Genomic DNA, 17,500 nt, shown 5'->3' on the forward strand with positions numbered 1-17,500 from the left:
ATCATGTTCTCCATCCGGCCGGCCAACACCTCGATGCGGTTGTGCGAGAGGTCAAGCAGGCGCAGTTTGCGCAATCCGGCCACCTCCTGCAGCGAGAACTCCTTCAGCCGATTCTCACTAAAGTTCGCATTGATCAGACCCTTGCAGTGGAGCAGCGAACCGTTCAGGTGCGTTAGCCGGTTGCCGGCCAGGTTGAGCTCCTCCATCCGTTCGACCTCGAGGAATTCATCCCGGTGCAGCTCCTCGATCAGATTGTCGTTGGCGATCAGCTTCGTGAGGTGAGTGGCCCGTGCCAGCAGTCCATCGAGCGACCGGAGCCGATTGTTCTGGATGGACAGGTGGTCCAGGTTCTTCAGGTAGCGGATCTCGACTGGCAGCGCTTCGAGGCGGTTGTGGTGAACCGAGATCATGATGAGGTTGGGCGAACCGCGCGGCAGCTCACCGGCCAGCGTCGTCAGGTTGTTCTCGTTGACGAACAGCAGCTTCAGCTCGTCCAGGTGCCGAACGCTGCCGTTTAGCGAGCGTAGCGAGTTCACGCTCAACTGCAGCGATTGGATCGTCTTCGGGAGTGCGTCCGTGTCGAGCCGGGACAGTTGGTTACTACCCAGGATAAGATGCCGAAGGTTCTGCAGATGTTGAAATGTGTCACCGGATACGTAACGGATGCGGCTGCGTGCCAGATCCAGCGTGCCCAGGTTCGGCATCTGCTCGAACATGTCCGGCGGTATCTCCTCCAGCAGGTTGTCCGCGGCACTGAACAGATCCAATCGGGGTAGATTGCGGAACGTCGAAACCGGCAGTTGGCTAGCGGGGAGAAGGAACAACGGAAATAATTCGATAAAAATCGAGTCACGAGACTTAGGGATTACTCTTCTACGGTTGTAAGTATACGCCTGGAAGTCTGGATTCTGTACTAAAAAAAAAACCGGCCTGCTGAGGCAGACAGAAGGTTTTCCCCCAATGTTTAGTTGCAACTTTCCCGCCAAACATATCGCTGCTAGTTGCTGCTGCTGCTGCTGCTGCTGCTGCTGCTGCTGTGTGTGTTTACTATTCGTCGCGAATCGTCACTAGTAGACGCCGGCTCGCGATTGATCGGTCACCGGCAACGTATCATCGGTCACCTGATAATTGGTGGCGCCATCGACACATTGTTTGTTGGTTTGTTTATTTGTTTGTTTGTAAGATGTCTGATTGGCCGTGCAAGCGTGATTGGATTGGAACCTCGCCGGACCGGAACCTCACAAGTTGTCCAGCGTTAGGTGTCTGCGGTGCAACTCCTGCAGACAAATCCTATGTATTACGATAGCCGTTAGCAAAGTAACCGACGCTATAGCGGTACGACGAATGCTTCAAGTAGATCTGCTCAGGTTCATGAATGGAGGAGGCTGCCGCGTGTTTGTGTTCCTCGTTCGGTAGAGTTCATAAAGGGAGGGTCAGCAGAAATCAAGTACCACATCATCATCATCATCGTCATCAGCATCAACATCATAGTGTCCCTTCACCACTCCTCCGTTACCTGATGCATGCAGTAGTGTCCAGCGAGTGCCACCGGGGGAGCGAGATAGTGCAATCTCAAGAGTGTGCAGCGAGTCGCAGTCTGCGTCTCCTACAACAGCTCGTGATTCCTGGTGTCCAGTGTCAGGCAAGTGTTAAATGGTTCCATAGGTTCTGATTTAATTAATTAATAGAACGCAAAGCCCAACGATGCGGTCGAGCTGCGGCGCAGCGAGACGAATTGTGAATGAAGCTGTGTGTGTGTGTGTGTGTGTGTGTGTGTGTGTGTGTGTGTGTGTGTGTGTATGTGAAGGGCTGACCGCAGGGCACAACAATGCAGTCGCGCTCGTTGCGCCGTTCAAGATGCGATGCGGCAACTGCGTGGCCCGGTCTGGACTGGTGCCTGAACCAATTAACACGATCGTAAATCAGTGCAGAAATTATTAAACATTATTGTTATTGCCGTTCGGCAGCCACTGTGTGGCGAACGGCACGCGGGGCGACGGAGCGAATTGATAACGCGCTCGCTGTCGTTCACTGTCGCCGACGATCGGACAACGGCAGTTGGATCGTAAAATTTGACGCCATCCGCCAGACCACGACGACGACGCCAGCGACGATAGTGGACGCCATGTTGCTGGTCGAGATAACCTCAAAACCACCATTTCGCCCCGTCTTTCGGCCTCGATTCACCGATTCCAAACTCGATCGATCGAGGCTACATCGTACCGAGCACCGAGCCTCGGGGGCCCTCAGCTCCAGTCAATGTACACGTGGCGTCCATTTCTTTCACTTGTCGTCGTCGTCGTCCATTTGCCGTGACGATTTGCTCCGGTGGCCGCCGGTCGACGTCACGCAATTCCTCGCTAAGCCGTTTGCACTCTAGTGTGTAGAAGGCAAAAGACACTCCGGCAAACCAGACACTCACGACACGACAAAACGAACTACATCATCATCATCGTCGTCGACGTCGTCAGCGATGGCGCCAGCCGTTTAACCTGCGAAACTGAACCCAATTCTAGACCCCTGCCAGCGAGGCCAGCGATCGGACCCCAATGGTTGGGCCTCGTATTTCAATCAACCCATCGCCCGCAATCTTAACCGGTTCGGACAGCTCCGATGAAAGTTTAGGGGTTTTTCGACCTGACAACCAGCAGTAGCAGGCTGCGAGAAATCACACTAACAGGAATCGGCTGTGCGTTTTATTTCGATATCGTTTTCATTTATGGAATTTACTGGAGAGAAACTCCCGCACTCTTAAGAGAAGCGGGAATGGACACGAGCATCAAGAAGCTTGGCCATTAAATCCTGATTGAAATTGGTCGGCTCTGCTATGAGGAGTGTAAACGATGCACTCTTTGCTCGAAGATCTTTGCTAAATTGAATGCTTAAAACTTCAATTAACAATTTAGAACGAGGGATACCGTCGAATATCAACTAAGGTTATTCCGAGCAATATTCTGGATATCGTGTTTCTTTCACTTTCCATTCCAAATTGGCTTGGTATAATTTATTAATGGATTGCGAACAAATTATTGCACTGAAACTGAATGTGTAGGGATTGTACAGATACTATTCTGAACATTCGGTATTTCTAGGATTCCAGCATATACTTCCGTATACTCTCAGCTATCGCTGGATCGCCTTCTACTAATGTAAACTCTCGCCGTAACAGTAAGCAACAAAAGTTGGCTACTAAGCGAAACTAGCCGTAAATCTGCCGTCGCATTATCCCATCAGTGGCCACACTGCCTTTCCACACTGCCAGACAGCGGCAGTGCAGGAGGGACCGCGCGAATAGAGAGGAACCGAGAAGGAAGGGATTCTGCAGAGATGCCACACCGCGATTCAACACGTTCCAACCGACCGGGAGGGGCTAGATCGTAGCGCACGGAATCCAGATAAGTCACACACAGCACACGACACAAGAATGCTGGCGTGCTGCTCTCCTTCCATCGCAGCATCCATAGCAGCTCTCTGGCGGTGCTCTGTTTGTAATGTCCCCAGGCAGGCAGCAGGACTTTCACGATGCAGGATGTTCCGTCGGTGGCCCTAGATGATGGCGCCCCTGAGCAAACCCGCGGGAATGACGCATTTCAACAGTGACGACGTGACAGTTTGATGGTGGGATGGGTGTTTGGTGGGCGTGCCGACCCCTTTAACCGAGGAGCGAGATATACATAATCGGGGCTCGTAGGCTGAACCCCGTGCCCGTTGCAACCCTTCGGTGGCCATCAGCAAACCGGACCAGAATGTCCGGTCAAACACTTGCTTGTACGCTGCGTCGTGGAATCGTCATTTGCGTCAGCATTACGAAGCGAATTTTGCGAAGCGGGTCGAGCAGGAGTATATCGATTACTTTCGACAGTTAAGCAGTCCTCGAACAGGGTGGTGGCAGGTTTCCTGCTACCTTTCTAATACAGGAACGCACAGCCTTGTCAGTGTATCCAGGTGATGGTTATCATGTGCCACCTAGCTTGCCGCAAATGACGCAAAACCCAGCTGATGGCGTCTGGTTTAGATGAAGCCCACTGGAAGGTGTATCATGGCCACGCACATAGACACGCTATGGCCCTTTCTGGACATAACTTCAACTGTTCGCATGCTGGCGATCTTGATAGTGGCAGATGCAGAGATCACAGAGACTATGCTATGCTGCTTCGCCGTCGAGCGATCGCATCGGTCAGCGTTCTCAGCCACGCGAGACCTGGAATGTAGCGTCGGAGGCTAACCGCAGCGTGGAAGCGACTGGAACACATACACACACACACACACACACACACACACATGCCAAGGAGCACATGCCGATCACAATCGGATGGGACGGCCCATTTGCATCTGGCCGGCCACTCAAGTGTACCCATAAACCCGTATGTCGGCCGTAATGAGGGAACTGCATTGTTGACCGACCAACGGACCGAACGGCGAGAACGGTTAGCGAACCAAGAATGAACCAAACACCCATCGGATTCCACCAGAGTGGGTTCAACGGTTCCTGGGAATTTCCTCCAGGAATACCTCACCGACTACGTCGACCGCACCACTATGCCAACGCTGCTGGCCGTTGGTGGTGGCGTGAATGGTAGCCACTGTTCGGGTGGCGCCTTAACTCCCCTCCCCTCCCCTCCACCCCCCGGCTCGATTGCTGTCCGTCTCGGAAAAGGGGTTCGATCACATCGTGCGGTCGTGCTGGCCGTAGCACCACTGCACGGTGCCGTTGTGATTCGATTAGAGCCCGGTTCGGAAACGCTAATTGGAATCAATCAATGATAATTCAATTAAACTCTGCACCGCACCCGGTGTCAACTGGTCCACGCGGGCTTGTCCACGTTCGTGTCCACCGATCATCACCAATGCGGCATCGTGTGGCGGAATCTCCGACCGTCCGCTGTCCGGGCGGTTTTTCTACGTCGCAGTATTGCCGGCTGATAGCGATTGGAGCATTTGTTCTTATTTCCCTGGACTTGGCGAAAGAATACATTTCACCGAGATGCAATACCTTGCGGAAGTTTCCGATGGCTTTTTGATCAACCTCCGTTGCACAGCGATCAATCTTACTTCGATCTTTCAACGCGTGCCTCTAAACATGTGCCTGGTTACGGTGAGAGAAAGTAAAAAGCGGACGCCTGGTAGGCCGTGAAGGCGCACCAGCAAAAATCACATATTATCGGAGCGAACAAAGGCTGCTAATCATGATTCGATAATTATTGCTGCTGGGAACTGCAACAGCTCGACCAAAGCCTCGCGAGACGTCCACGCGAGAGCGCCTCGAAACTTGTCGGCGTCACCGGAAACACACATGGTGGTTAATGGCGACGTTTCAGGAAAACCCCGGCACACCACCGGACGGTGTAAAAACCCACAACCAGCACAAACAATATGGCAGTTGTTGATATCATGATGGCGATGGCGATGCAGATTGTTTGTTTTGTGTCCTTTCCTTCCTTGCGGGGTTTGTTTCTCACGGTTCAAGTGGCAGGTACCGGTCCTTAGGAGCAGACCAGGGAGACTTTATCAGCGGCCGCGCAGCTGAGTAAATATGCTCGAGCCCGACTCCCCGTAACAAAACCCTTACTTTGGAACGAATGGGATAGAGTGTGGAAAGACTGGCAGTGCGTTTGCGATGAGTCCTTCGGCCGTTTTCGAGCACTTTGACGTAGTTTAAATGCCTATTTACTCCAGGGTCTTGGGTGTTAATAGATCTGAATAAGTAAAGCCGTTGTGATCGTGAGACTGTTTGCCATCAGTAACGAAACTTCTAGTACACGATCAAAATGGAGATCAAGCTTCTTTTTCACCCTTATAGGACAATTCAAACGTCCAAACGCCAACGCCTCTCTTAGCTACAGCGTCACGCGCGTCTAGTCACCGCGATCGCGCTTGTGCAAAGTACATCCCCGATCACGGCAGTGCATTCCCGATCCACTTCTCGCTCGCGTCACGCCCTAGCATCGTGTATTACCGCATCGCGCAACAGAGGGAAATCGGAAACTCTCTGCGCGCTGAGCCGAACCGCCGGGAATTGCACTTCCTGATGCACGTCACCCGCAGCATGACAGTTTCGTGGTGCGATCGGATCGCCGGTGACCGCTTGTGCTGCTGCTGCTGCTGCTACTACGAAGATCGGTGCTCGTTGTTTGTTGTTGGCCACTGACGCGGTGCCGTTGTTTTGTTATTGTTTACGCCGTGACGATCCTGTTCCTCCTCACACATAGACATCAATCCCTGCACGTACGGTTCACCGTACGATGGAAACCTTTGGCTCAGTGTGTCCAAGCCGCCGCCGCCGCTGCTGCCGCCGACGGAAGGAGGAACGAGATAACAACGCAGACACGAGCAGGGGACACGAGCATGAGGCAGATGAGAGCGGATCATCGATCGCCACTCACCACCACGACTGGTGCGACTCGATCGTCAGTAGTCGATCGGTCGGTTCAAAAAAGGGGAACTCAATGCCGCGGTCACCACACGCGGCATAATCGCGTAATCGTCACGCTAATGGACTTTCACACACAACCAGTGCCAGGTTGGCCTGGCCGGTGGTGGTTGTGGTACGTGTGTGTCTTTCTCCTTATCAGAGTGCGAACGAGTCGGGGTGAATGGTGTGGTGTGCGTCGCCGCTATACGTACGGTTCGTCGTGTGCTGACAAGGTAAACAAGGTTCGACGGGTCCTTACCTGAGATTGTCATAGTTTATCCGGAGCGATTTGATGTTCATGTTCATCTCCCAGAAGGACAGCGCGGCCAGATCGAGCAGCTGCGAGTGCGAGATCGTCAGCCAGATGTTGTGATCCTCGGTGAAGCGATCCTGCAGCGCATTGACGACCTGCCCGAACGACTCCATCTGTTCGCACTTGACGTCAATGTTGTTGGCGAAGAAGCCGGGCGAGCAGGTGCAGGGCGAGATTTCGCGGCGCACCGCACAGTTCAGCGATGCGCTCGCCGTCATGCCGATGATCGTATACAGCAGCGTGGCCATGATTGGCTCGGTGAAGGGAAGGGAGGCTGGGCCACCGGCGGGACCAGGGAGGAGACAAGCGAGAGAGGGAGTCTTCTCGATTTCAAAATCCGCGCTTTCCGCGCTCTGATCGTTCCTGACCCGGGTTGTTGTTGCTGTGGATGCACCCTGTTGCACACACACACACGCACACACACACGTTCGAACGGTTCTAGTTGCTGGTCACGCTGCTCATGTTTTTACGCAGAAACGAATCGTCTCTCACGAATCTTGGACCAGCTGATCGCAGCTGATCCTCTGTGCTGACACACACACAAACACACAATAATACACGGTCCACGGATTCACCTCCTTTCGAGGGGATCAATCGGATTGCGTATGGCGAATCTGGCAACTTCTGGCGGCTGCTGTGTCTGTGGCTAGGTCAGCGATAATGCGATGGTCGACACCACTCTTGGCGCCACCGGCGGCATCGGCGATAGCGCGGCACAAACAAGCAAAAATTCCAATTTCCCACGGACCAGTATAACTCTCTGTGTAGACCTCAGGCCTTGGGAGGAGCTTGGGAGGCGCTTGCACAACCAGCAGTAATGTGAGCCCACGACCGGGCGCAGGGGTTTCGGATAACGGAAAACACCCCGAAGAACTGTTTGGCGAAAAGTCGAATAACCGATCAACACCGATCGACAGGACGGATCGGTTGCGGAACCCCGTTTCTTCTTCTGCTTCTTTCGCTACTCTTTCTCTCTTTCTCTTCACTTCTCCGTTCTTGGTGCGTGTGCTTCGATGGCTTAATATGTCACTTCGATTGCTGATTGCTGCGCTGTCTGCTCTGCTCTGTCTGCCTGCCTGCTGCCGACGGCTGATAAGACCTGACTCACAACAGACAACACGGTACGCAGCAGCAAAAACACACAAACACGGTGCGCCCCTGCAACCAAAGGCAACGGCAGCAACAGTAACAGCACCACGCCCGTGGAAACCCCCGACGGAAGATTCGGGGGACAACAACACCGGGGGACACCGACACTATACACTCACAATCGCACACCACGCACGAACGTACGCACGCACATACGCGTTCTAGCCACAATCGCACTCCACAACGTCGATCGATCGCAACAACTCTCGAACTTCCCTCGGAGTTCTCGAGGTTCACGCTACTACAACGCACCGTTCCTTGTTGGGCCCGTCCGATAAGACTGCACCAGACACCGTTCGTCGTCGTCGTCGTCGTGGTCCAGCAGACCTTACTCTGGCTGGCCGTGTGACCGATTCACTAAGCAGAGTGCTAGGACCGCTGGTACTACTACTCGCGATCACTCTTCCGCGGCTGGAAGCGACTCAGCGACGGGTTTGGATCACCGGCGAGAATTCACTCCTACCTTTACCACTACACACAGTACACCGATGCGGTCGTCGTTCTGGCGTTCAAATAGTAGTCCGAAGGTGTGTCACAGCATTCGTTAGCTTCTTGGCCTCCCCCCGGAGGCTCTGGACTGAGTACGGCGCTCTATTATCTCCGCAGCATCCGACGAGTGACTGAGCGCGGAGCGTTACCGGCAGTTTCCTTTTAAGAAAACGTGGAAAACCCGAACTCGCCCGGCGCTTAATCCGATCGCTGCCATCGCGCTTCTCGTGTCCTGTCGGTTCGTGGCCAGGTCTCTCTCTCTTACTCGGTGTTGCTCTTCCTTTCTCGCTTACTGTCGTCGTTTGTCTCTTTGCCAGCTCATCTCTCGTATGCTCGCTGCGCTGCTCCTCCCGAGCGCTCTCCGCTCCGTTTATGCTACGCTCGTGCCACCCGATCGTTCTCGGTGCTCGTGTTCAGGTGATGATGGGAGGGTGGTCGTCAGGGTTCCAGCAGGCGCCACCAATGGTTTACTACCAACGCTGTTCGCCCGCGTTTGGAATGCATTTTTGGGGTGTTTTTTTTCGCTGAAAATCCCAAAAAAATTTTTGAAATTAGGGAAACAGTTAAGGGAAATCTGTTTTAAATTATCATAACACATTTTCAATCATCTCTATCTGTTAACGGTCATAATTTAATAACAAAGTAAGCAGAGGAATCAAACTCAAATGTTCGAAAGATAAACTTTGTTCTTGGTAATTTTTGTGATTGTACTTGTAGTGGAGTTCTTAATTTTTTTTTTATGAATCATAGTTTGTTGCAAATGTTGTGTGTTTACTTTTCTTCCAGTTTGATCATTTCACATCACCGGAATCATATTTCCGCATAGTAAAGTCCTATCTTTTACGTAGAATCTTGTCAAGAGCGGTCTACTCTGAAAGAGTTGTCCAGGGCAACAGGCTAGCAACTATAGTCGCTATAGCGATCATGCAACCAATGAGTACTTGATGGTCTCTGTCGACATTTATTCACAACTGTCTCAGTGCATTTTCACAATTTAATGGCCGCATCGTTGCAAGAATACTTCGTAGACACAATGTAGACAAATTTATAACTCTCATAAACGGACATGACAGCACCTTTAGCACCGCTTGTTTGCTTCAGAACAAGCTTGAAATTTCATCCATTGCAAGGCACTCCCTCCCCCAAAAAGGTGTCAAAAAAAGGATTACCACAGGAAATGCGAAATGCTTTGCATACCTTCTCGCATTCCACGCATTCGCACGCGGAACGCTCCTCAGCAGTGGGCGGTCGACAGGCGCCACGGCGCGACAGAAGAATCAGCTGAAGAAGAACGAATAACAACCGTCCCGTTCCGGTACGCTGGTTAAACGGTATGCAAAAGATGCGTGCGTCCAATCCGGGGGCGCCCCGGGATGCTGATGGGGGGGGGGGGGGGGGGATTCGGTGATAAATGGCGGATTTCCTGGAGTTAGGCGCCACCTCGCACGAGGAATCCGCTCGCGTTGTCGGTCACTAATTAATTACCGTGACCGTGCGTGTGATTAAGGGCGATAAATAAAATTAATTTGATCTTATCGGGACAGTCGGGTGGCGTGGCCACTCTTTCTGTGATGATAATGAGGATGATGATGATCGTATCACAACATGGATGGCGCGTGGACTCATGATCGTATCAGGCTGACGATGACGGATCGAGCGAATTGCAAGTTACAATACCGAGGCAGCCGCAAGAGAAAAGCCCCGAACATTCTTACTGCTGACGGATCGTACTAGCCACCACAGATCAGACCACGTGGAGGGTTGTAGCAACGGTATCGAGGTAGCACGCGATGTGTACGCGGTTACCAGAGACAGCATGCTTACCGCGGAGGCTGAGCAACGAACCTTCTCCACCACGGGAGGTTGTCAGTTACCCTGATTGTTGTTGATGAAAAAACGAAACGAAAGGGGAAAAGGAATCTTCAGCCTACTTCGTTACATTCGCTGATCAAAAACGAGGATCAATTAATTAAGCGTTCGGAATGTGTGAACCACTGTTATTGCTGCTGCTGTCGGAATTCGGAATTGCAAATTCGACAGAGATCGGTCAGAATAATCGAAAAATAAAGGAAAAGTGAAAAGAAAAACAAACTCGTAAACCTGTCCAAACACGCTCCGGTGGCGCCAGCAGCGATGACCGACCGATGGTTCGGTAGACCAGTTGTCAAGGGGAAGCGAATTTATATCTTCTGCCCGTTGCTGCTGTTGCTGATATCACGGATCCCGGACCGTATTGCGGCCCGGTTGGGGAGCGGTGGTGTTTGACATTCTTCGAATTGTTGTTGATTCCGAATTTAATCCACCCACCTTGCGGAGATCGCATGTCATCCCCGTCACTTCGGTGGTGAGAGGGAGGGATACGTGTGTGGAGGAGAGGATTTTTAATTTTAGACCGCATGGAATACATGATGGGATGAAGGTGATATTTTTATGAAAGATATTTTTGCGGTTGGAGAGGATGGAGAATGTGTCGTTTTGATAATTATAACCTGCTGCAACCGCGTGATAAACGGGCTAAAAATAGCGTGCGTCCACACCCGCACCCCACGCCTGTCGGTATGTCGATGGAGGCGGCCGGTTCCTGGTAGCCAAATACAAGTGATGCTTTTGACCCAAAGATCGCAAAAAAAAGAAGAAAAAACGCCGGCGAAGATAGGTCTGCTCAAAACCAGTATTCAATTTTTGTTTTTGGCATCAGATGACTCATCCTCGAAGCTAACGGAGGTTCTATATAGCTTAAATTGCTTACAGCGGATGACACTACACCTCGAACGCACGCACAAGGAAGGACAGCTGCGAGCGATGTTGCAAAATGGAGAGAAATTAGTGGGGTGAATTAATAGGTGAAGGACAAAGGTAGCAAACGATCATATGATCGTGCCTCTATCATGACGCCATGGCGCGCTTTACCGTGGCCGCTCATTCACGCATAAATCACGACGAGTCCTAGCAGATTCGCAAAGGAATTCCGACGCACGAAGATCATCGACTCTTGAGACGATCGAATTTGTTCGAATCCCCTGAGGGAAACGTCATCGCCCAATCGGTCAGCAGCACAACACAGCGCAGGTTTCCACTTGTTTGGAACAAAAACTCGAAAACTCTCGAATCGATAGTCCCCAGGACGATCGGCAAGGTTATGACGCAGGAAGGATAAGCCAGTGCCAGTGGATTGAAACTTTCCCGTCTCGTCCGTGGGGGGTGCTCATTAAAATGCTTCACATTCCGCGTGTCTCGGAGGAAGGGGACACAGAAAAGGCTTTCTCCGTGTACCGCTCGCACCTCCAGCGATCACATGATTTCCCGGCGAGACGGGACTGGCGTTTCACGGCGTAAAAACATGAATGAAAATGGCCTCATTGAGATGTTTGTTGTTCGTTCGTAGATGATAGCGAAACGCAATAATCGAGAAGCAAACCGTTACGCCATCCCGGGTCGCGGTCACGCCCTGGGGACGGGGCAGTCGGCTCAAGTGGAATTCCATCGATCGCTCGATCGATATTCGCTTCAGTAAATTTTCAGATCGGCATTTTAATTGTGCTGCCGATATTTGCGGAATCTCGGTTCGGTTTCGGGCTGCAGTACAAGAAGCCGGTCCTCATTTTGCAGTGAACATCGACCAGTTCAGCGCAGTTGGATAGGAATAGACAAGTAGTCGCCAGCATGATGCAGTCTAAAAAAATAAACACTTTGTTGGAACGCGAAGCAGTATTGAGTAAAAAAGAGTATCTTAATCGTAGGAACCATTGGTAATCTATGTTTTAGGTTTAACATTGACGTTTTCAACTAAACCAATCAAGTCTACCAGCTAGTTGGCATCAAGTGGAGCTGATGTATCGCATCCAAGTAACCATTGCAGCTAAAACAGACCAAAATAAGGTGAGTAGTGTAGGATTTGTTTAGCCCATCAGTTCAGTTAGTTTGCTGTGAAATCTAATTGTGATTCATTATAAATAGTAAGTAAGGTAAGTACCGGATAAAATTAAGGAGCAAAATTTGGATTTTAGCGGAGAACCGCGAAGGGAATATAGCCGGGTTAACTAATTGATGCTTGGCTTCTCACATTCTTAAACCCAAAATGTGAAATGGTTCCATCACAAAGCCAGCTCCGATTATTCTGTACTTTTGCGCAGTAGTAGTGTTGGTACATCGTTTCTTTCTACGGTAATTAATTCCAAACAGAACGCAGGTTTGTAGTCCCGATACACTAGAGCTGGATTTATTTTAACATTCTATTAGGGTTTTCGATGAGTAGATTATAAGAGTGTTTAGTGGGAGGGGGTTGTAACTTCATAATCAAACTTCGTCCTTTCCCGACCTCCCGAGCAACGGGGAGCTCCCCCCTCCCCCCCCCACCAGAGCGGTGCAGCTCTGCTGGCGCTGCCTCTGGAACCTCCTTTCGCCTTTTCAAACACAGAATTGCTGTGCGCTGAAATCCAGCAAAAGCGCAAACGCGCTCCAAAAGAATGGGAACAAAAAAAAGGGAGAGGAAAGGCATAAATATGGAACAAAAGCTAAAACAGGGAAGAGAAAACAACGGTGTTGTGACAATTCTCGAGAGCGAAGTTTTAAAAGAATTGATCGTCCCTTTCCGCCTCTCGCTAATGCTTGCTGCTGAAAAAAAGCGAGGTAAGTGTGTCGTGCGTTCACATAATCCCCCAGTAGCATCAATTCATAATGTGTGTGTCTGTGTGTGTGTGTGTGTGTGTGTGTGTGTGTGTGTGTGTGTGTGTGTGTGTGTGTTTCAGTTGTCCCAACGCAAGTTTGAATAGTAATGATTAGGAAAGGAAAATGGAAAACGAGAGAATTTAAATATCTAACATTCCATACCCACACGACGATCGCAAGTGCACCCAAAGCGCATACTCCTACTGCTGCTGCTACTGCTGCTGATGCAGCTGCTTCTGATTTAAAGTGTTCGCACAAGTTCAACCTGCGGCCGTTCGTGTGCAGTAACATGCTATAAATTTCATTACATTAAACTTCACCATTACTTCATTTCAAATGTATCCCTCCGGGCTCTCCATCGTAGGGATTTCCGTCTATCATTACCCTAGCTCATGTTTGAAGAATCTGCACAACATAGTTCGATTACTGTTTTTCAAAATATTTGGAGCAATTCGGAAACCGGGTAGCATCGTAATCCGGATCGTTCGCCAAGCGGTCCCGTATGCTTGCCTTCATCGCCTCACAATACGACATCTGCAGCGCACTGTCACTAGCGATGTTGTTCGCCAGCTCATCGAGCGATCGGATCCGGTTCGTCGTCGTACCGGTGCTGCTAGTAGTGGCTCCTGACGTAGCCGAACCACCGGTGATGGTAGCGCTGCTGCTGCTGCTGCTGCTGCTCGCCGATGGAATTGCCATGAGGTTCGACGGGTTTACGCCGCTTCCTAGGAACGATCGTCGCACTCCATCGGAGATGAGCGATGGCACGTCGTTTGGTGGCTTCGATTCTGCTATCAGCTTCCGACGTTTGGACGACATACCCGAGATATACGCGTCGGAAAACGGTGTCTGTGGGTTCTGGTGGTTTGGAAATAGCATTGCATTAGTCAGTTGATCCGCCATCTGCGCTGCGAATGATTGCGCGCCTTACCTGTCGTCGTTGTCGTCCAAGATCGCGTGTAATCACCGGTATCCAGTTGGGGGGAACATGCCGGTGCCACGATTCCGCACCAATCATCACCGTCGGTAGCTCTTCTTCATCTTCATCAACCGGGCGGGGTGGTGGAATCGGTGGATCGGCCAACGAAGCTGCACGCAGTGCGACTGCTGCCGCCGCTGCTGCCATTCCTCCCGTGCTATCGACCGATGATGGCTGTTGTTGTGACTGTTGCTGCTGCTGTTGCTGTTGCTGATCAACATTGACTGATGCATACGAGGAAGAAGAGGAGGTGGTGGTATCGGATTCTATGTCTGTTCCAGCTACGGGCACTACCACATCACCGGCGGCCAACGCATTGTCCGTGATTACGATTGTCGCACAGGGATCAACGCTCATGGCCGGTGGCCCGAACGATATCGATATTTCCGCAATATCGGACACCAGCTCCGGCGTAGAGGTACTTTCAACATCGTCCACTTCCATCGGCTATATAAAGGATCCGAGGACGATATCTCGTTAGTATGTCTACAGCGATTTGCTGCGATTCTACGATAGACTTACGCTCGATTCCCGCTGACCAGTTGTCGCTGTTCCGGTGGAGGACATACTGGAAGATCGGCTATCGGTTCCATCGCCAGACAGTACGCGTGCGTTAGCAGCTACCGCAGCGACCGCTGCGGCTGAAGCAGCGGCGGCAGCGGCTGCTGCTGCTGCGGCCGCTGCTGCTGCTGCTGCCGCCGTTGATGCCGCCGCTGTTGAGCTGGCTTCGGCTGCTGCTACTGCGCTTGCCACGCTGGCCGCGGCTGCCGCTGCCGCCGGCTGTCGAATGACCATGAAGGGTTGCACATCGAACATATCCTGCCGACTGGCTACTTCCAGATAGCGATCAAGCACTGGTTGCAGGGCGCGCTGCACCTCCTGTATCACAGTGTTCGGCTCACGGCCGGCCGCTGTAGCTGCTGACTGTTGCTGCTGTGTGGCCGGATTGAGCTGTAGTGTGGCCCGCAACAGGTCGCCCAGAATACGGCGACCATTCTCGCGCCCAATGCCCTGCACGAGAATCATGCAGAAGCGGCGCACGAATTGGACTAGCGTGCGCATCAAGCGCAACCCAAACTGGTTCGAGCTGTCCTCCCGGATCAGGTTGACGCAGGTAGGGAGCGTGTGGCGAATGAGGTTGGCCAGGGAGGCGTGCGTATCGTACTCGGGCCGATCGTAGGAAGCGAGCGGCTGTAGAACGTCCGCCAACTGGTTGATGGTTCTAGTGGCCAGCTATAACAAAACAAATTATTAGTCCTTAAGGTACTGCTACTGTAAAGAGCGCAAGTGCACCTACCTCTCGTATGGCTTCATCATTAATGGGGGCCCCGTTTTGCGAAAGAGCCTGATTGATGTACGTCTGCAGCGATCCACGGATACGGTTCAGTGTGTTCGGGTTCGGTACCAAATTGGTGAAATCAGCCATGGTCATCTGGCTACCAAACAGTGTAAACGGAAGCGGCACTAGAGCGAGCGCTAGCGGTAACGAGACAGAGAGAGAGAGACAGATATAGAGAGAGAATTTATAAAGCTTGTCCACCAGAGGCTCCCTTTATGGGTATCCATGTTTTCTCACCTGCACGAATGTTGGCTTCGGTTGCTGCTGCTGCTGCTGCTGCTCCTGTTGGCTGACTAGCAGTGCCATCACCACCGGTTCTTTCGCGGTTGCTGCTATCCGTGTTGCTAGCACGATCTTGTTGCTGTTGATTGGAGAAACTAGTTTCGCGTATGTGATGGCTGTTGCACGGTAGGAAGCTGCGTGAAATGAAATTACAATAAGAGACCATCTAGAGCGAAGAAGAGCGAGCGGACTTACCGATCAAACGTGGACAAAATGTTCGTCTGCATCGGCCGGAGGTTGCGAATGTGTGATGCCGCCGGTGGCGCGATACTGTGCACGTGCGGTCGTGATGTAGAGCGCGTCTGTGTTGAGGTCGTCGGCAGCGTGACGGTGGCAAACCGTGGTGGAAAGAAGTGAACACCGGCTGTCGGAACACCTTCTCCTCCACCATTCGTGTTGCTGTTGGTGTTGGTGGTGGTGGTATTGGTAGGATTTCCGGCCGGTGCGTCCCCAGAAGAGGAGGATGGCGGACGTGCTCCGTTCTGGCTGGTGGCAGCTGATTCGGTAGGCGGCGTGTTACCACCATCACCATGATCAACACCGCCGGTATTGATCTGTACATGGATGTCTGTGTGTATGGGTGCAGCATTCACCATGGCCTGTATGAGCCGTGCCATCTGCATTTCCGTACTGTTCTGGTGGTTCGGTGGTAGAGGTTGTTGAGCTGGACCACCAGCACCTGCCGTTGCCGCACCGGCATTATTTCCCGTTGTAACTAATCGTCGCAGAACTAAAAGAAAACCAATCGGTAGAAAGAGAACAAACGTTACATTCAAGCGATGTCGATGGGACAACAGCCATGTTAAGTGTAAGAGAACCACCGAGACTACCGAGAGAGAACTATATAACAGGAACGCAATTTCTCATTTATGCAATCGCAGCTTGTGCCAGGACAGGTTAAATGTATCTAGCGAACGGAACAACAGAATCCCTTTGCTTCTATGCGAATCTCAAAATTCCACAATTCTACTATTCACTTCTATGATCAAGCTTCGTAGGTTCGCAGGAGAAAAGACCTCCACCAGAAACAATTGTTAATCGTTAGCAGTAAACCCCGAATGATTTTCACTAATTATGTACCGTTCGGGGCGGGATGCTGGTGTGAGTGAGCCGTTGCGGCCCCGGTTCCGGCAGTTGGTTGTGGTTGCAGTCGACCATCAGCGGATGCAGCCCGTGGGCCTCGTGGTGTCAGCAGAGTGGCCCCAACAAGTCCATATTGGCCCGGTCTTCTTCCTGAAAGGACACATCGATAGCACGGAGAGAAAGAGAGAGAGAGAGACAGGGTAGGATCGGACAATACAGCAGAAGAGAGAGACACCATTGGTCCTCCCTGGCGTTACGTGAGGTTAGTATGATGGCAACGAACATTCGCAAAACCAAGCCTGACCATGAGCGGGCCACAAGGGGGGTTAGTAAATAGTGTTCTGTTTTCCGAGTAGTCATGAACAATCTGTGCTATACAACGGAACATTTGCCGCGAGCTGGCACAGTTAGATGTCCAGGTCTCGGTCTCACGCTCGTTCTCTGAAGGTGCAAGCATACGAATGGTGCAATACGTTATGATTCCCAATCATAAGTAGAATACACATTTACGCTACAATGCCATTAAGCCAAGACAAACACGTAAAACCAACGTCAAAACCGTCCATAATTGGTTAGCGCTCCCGGAGCCGATCGGTTCTCGCGACAGGAGTGTAGCTACTAACAGCGTAAAATGGATAAGCCACGATCAACCGTTGAGTTGCAGCAACCATCCACAGACGTCGTGGTGGGGCCACGTACGGGTAGCTTAAGCAAAGCGGCAACTGTTCTAACCTGGCGTAGGGCCCTGGGATTGCATGTTGCTGAGAAGGTTGCGCATCCGCTGTA

The 17,500-nt window shown here is 51.6% G+C and overlaps 2 protein-coding genes across 5 annotated transcripts in view; both read right to left on the reverse strand.

Annotated features, from left to right (window-relative positions):
* LOC125956728 (insulin-like growth factor-binding protein complex acid labile subunit) overlaps positions 1-8,484 on the reverse strand; it is a 12,126-nt gene extending 3,642 nt beyond the window's left edge. The window contains exons 1-2 of the mRNA XM_049688864.1: positions 6,672-8,484; positions 1-804 (exon numbers count right to left, since the gene is read on the reverse strand). The exon at positions 1-804 is cut by the window's left edge and continues 214 nt beyond it. Of these exons, the coding sequence (XP_049544821.1) occupies positions 1-804; positions 6,672-6,973 (1,106 nt within the window). The 5' untranslated portion in view covers positions 6,974-8,484. The remainder of the gene's footprint in view (positions 805-6,671) is intronic.
* A 4,072-nt stretch (positions 8,485-12,556) lies between these two features.
* The window catches only part of LOC125956719 (large proline-rich protein BAG6), a 7,774-nt gene continuing 2,830 nt past the window's right edge, over positions 12,557-17,500 (reverse strand). The window contains exons 5-12 of one of the 4 annotated variants that reach the window (XM_049688838.1): positions 17,447-17,500; positions 16,712-16,864; positions 15,827-16,361; positions 15,587-15,765; positions 15,308-15,486; positions 14,533-15,243; positions 13,963-14,457; positions 12,557-13,889 (exon numbers count right to left, since the gene is read on the reverse strand). The exon at positions 17,447-17,500 is cut by the window's right edge and continues 487 nt beyond it. In XM_049688838.1, coding sequence (XP_049544795.1) covers positions 13,455-13,889; positions 13,963-14,457; positions 14,533-15,243; positions 15,308-15,486; positions 15,587-15,765; positions 15,827-16,361; positions 16,712-16,864; positions 17,447-17,500 — 2,741 coding nt within the window. In that variant the 3' untranslated portion in view covers positions 12,557-13,454. The remainder of the gene's footprint in view (positions 13,890-13,962; positions 14,458-14,532; positions 15,244-15,307; positions 15,487-15,586; positions 15,766-15,826; positions 16,362-16,711; positions 16,865-17,446) is intronic. The other 3 variants (XM_049688840.1, XM_049688839.1, XM_049688841.1) reach the window with 3 other exon arrangements.

The sequence above is a fragment of the Anopheles darlingi genome, chromosome 3 (assembly GCF_943734745.1).
Source record: "Anopheles darlingi chromosome 3, idAnoDarlMG_H_01, whole genome shotgun sequence".
NCBI classification, from domain to species: Eukaryota; Metazoa; Arthropoda; class Insecta; order Diptera; family Culicidae; genus Anopheles; species Anopheles darlingi.